Source organism: Prunus dulcis, chromosome 2 (assembly GCF_902201215.1).
Source record: "Prunus dulcis chromosome 2, ALMONDv2, whole genome shotgun sequence".
In the NCBI taxonomy this organism is placed as follows: Eukaryota; Viridiplantae; Streptophyta; class Magnoliopsida; order Rosales; family Rosaceae; genus Prunus; species Prunus dulcis.
The window spans coordinates 20,964,902-20,967,691 of record NC_047651.1 but is presented as its reverse complement, the minus strand read 5'-3'; the positions used below and the strand labels follow the sequence as shown (position 1 = coordinate 20,967,691).

Here is a 2,790-nt window from a genome sequence, read left to right as displayed (position 1 = left end):
AATTCTAAACTCTGAGAAATGAAAATATAGAAAGATGTGGTGTGAGAGGTATGAGCTGAGCCTNNNGTTTTATAGAAAATTTTGGCAAGATAGACATGCCACGTGGCTTGATTTGATTGGATGAAAATCTTATCTGAAATTTGAAATTCATCCGAAATTTGAACCCAAATTTGTATGAAATTTGAATTTTGAAATTCATCCAAAATTTGAACCCAAATTTATCTGAAATTTGAATTTTGAAATTCATCCGAAATTTGAACCCAAAAATTTATCTGAATTTTGAATTTTGAAATTCATCTGAAATTTGAACCAAAAAATCTTATCCGGAAATTTTATCCGATTATGAATAGTCTTGACACATAGGAACCCGGAAATCTTATCCGAAAATATTATCCAAATTAATTATTTTCATTAAAAAATTTGTGAAAAAAAAGAAAGAATAGTAATTTCCCTTAGCCATGATAATGAGTGGAAACACAAAATACTATTTGTAAGGGCAACCACTATTCATGTGAATAGTAACTGCCCTAGCTCCCTCCCTTGTCATAACTAAGAACAAATGGGTGAAATTGCTCTTACACACTGAAGCCTAAAAACCATGTCGAATGGACCTGTTTTGGGGCACCTAAGTTTCAAGCCCATTGACGAAAAAAAACCCAAAACCCAAGCGAGCCCCAGGAGAAAGCCAAGCACCCACGTGATGGACCTATTTTTAGTTGGAATGTTCATAGAAAAAACTTAATATAATATAATATATATATACACACAAAGGTAATGTCTCAAATAGTCAAACATTCAAAATTCTAAAATAATACCGGAGATTAGCTTGATTTACAAACCAATGTTGTCGCAAGTAGGCGACAAACATATGTTAGTCATCTATAAGTAACAAATGTACCTTTACCTTTCCTTTTTTGGTTACAAAGTGGTTGTTTCCTTTTGGGAGATCAAGAGAAGCTAGCGTCTCCACCTTGCTCTGCCCTAAGATTGCGCAATATTCCCTCAAGCTCCGCGACTACTTCTTTCATGGAAGGCATTTCCTCCTTTTCATACCTTAAACATCTAGTTGCCAGATGGGCCACTTTTTTGGCTGTCTCAAAATCTCCGTCCTTCACTATTATTTTACCATCGAGAATTTCATTCAAGCGATCCTCTTCCACTAGTGATAGAAATAAGCTTACCAGCTTCGTCAAGTCACGATCCCCTGATGAAGAAATTGCATTTGGATCGGTTAGTAGCTCTGCTAGGACAACTCCAATGCCATAGACGTCAAGCTTTTCTATTAGTGTCTTTGATTCAGGGTCGAAGCATCCTTGCCTTATAGATGACAATGAATACCGGCTATCATTGGGCACAAATCTAAGTCCAAAGCTGCACAACTTTGCCGTGCAATTATCATCCAAAAGTATACTTGTTGTCGACACAAAAGAGGGTAAGATTGGCGTGGTAGTTAATGAGCGTAAGTAAGCTAGGGCTCCTGCGGTTTCAGATGCTATCTTCATTCGTAACTCCAATGAAAGTGGTTTGCCTTCTTCTCCTTCTTCTCCATGAATGCGTTGAAAAAGAGTACAGGCATTCGGAATGTACTCAGAAACCAGTGCAATTGTTTGTCCTTCCAAACAGCAACCTAAGAGCCTCACCAAATTTTTGTGGTTGGTACGAGAAGCAACAGCCACCAGTTTAACCAAATATGGATAATCATCATGGGAACAATTTACTGTGTACCTCGTTACCTCAACCTCTGTTTTATCTGCTAGCACCCCTTTGTAAACTCTTGTAGAGACTCCTCTAGAGGTAATTGTTTGTTGCCTTCTGATAAATCTACTTACATGGTAAGTGTCTGTTGCCTTCTCCACTTCTTTTACACTGAACATTTTACATGTAATCATCCCAAAGAAATATTCCCTTCCGAATTCAGAGACCACACTGTCTAAGTCTGTAGCCGTGAGAGCAAGGGCTACAACATCACTTCCTGCCGTAGCAGACAACGTTGCCGACGGTAATACGTGGGGAAATGAGTTCGACAATGGCCAACGTAGAAGTTCTTCTCCATATACTTCTCTTGCACCTCGTTGCAAGTTATTAGAACCATCTCTTTCTTCAATGTTTACAAATCCGTTCACAATGTAGAGCATCATTTCAAGTGGTCCACCCTCTTGAGTAATGGTACCGTTTTTAGCATACCTCTTTGGCTTAAGATACCGACAGATTGCTTTCAACACTTTTTCATCCATGTCTTTAAATATTTGCACCTTAGAATAATTAAAAAAATACATTATTAAAGAGAGAAATTAAAAATCTTATACATAATTATTAGTCTCCCTAAAAAAAAAGAAGAACAGTTCTAGGATGGATGAGAATTCATTAATTCTCGGAAGAATTAAAGTATTGAGATTATATATATATATATATGGAAAGGCTTTGAAAGTGATGGATTTGGAGGAACTTACTTGAGTCAACCTAGTGATAGGGATACCACTTCTAATACTGCTTTGAATGTCCTTGGGAAGAGTAGAGAGGATATAGTTCAAATCAGCATCCCTGTCTTCTTCAAGTTCTTGTCGAACCTTCTCCATGATCAGCAATTTCATATCCTCCTTCNACCTTTCGGGGATGCAAAATAACCACAGCTCTATCTCTTGACCTTTCTCTTTCATCTTCTGTTCCACTCTCCTCTTGTGTCTATGGGTCTCTATTCTTGTGGTATCAAACTGCAGGTATGCCTGTATATGCCACAACAAGGCAGCTCTGTCATTAGCTAGGAATTAGTGATCAAAATAAAAATTAGCC

At 37.6% G+C, this 2,790-nt stretch overlaps 1 protein-coding gene across 1 annotated transcript in view; it reads right to left on the bottom strand.

Annotated features, from left to right (window-relative positions):
* Window positions 1–728: 728 nt before the first annotated feature.
* The window catches only part of LOC117620053 (cyclic nucleotide-gated ion channel 1-like), a 4,793-nt gene continuing 2,731 nt past the window's right edge, over window positions 729–2,790 (bottom strand). The window contains exons 5-6 of the mRNA XM_034350145.1: window positions 2,451–2,723; window positions 729–2,252 (exon numbers count right to left, since the gene is read on the bottom strand). Coding sequence (XP_034206036.1) covers window positions 948–2,252; window positions 2,451–2,723 — 1,578 coding nt within the window. The 3' untranslated portion in view covers window positions 729–947. The remainder of the gene's footprint in view (window positions 2,253–2,450; window positions 2,724–2,790) is intronic.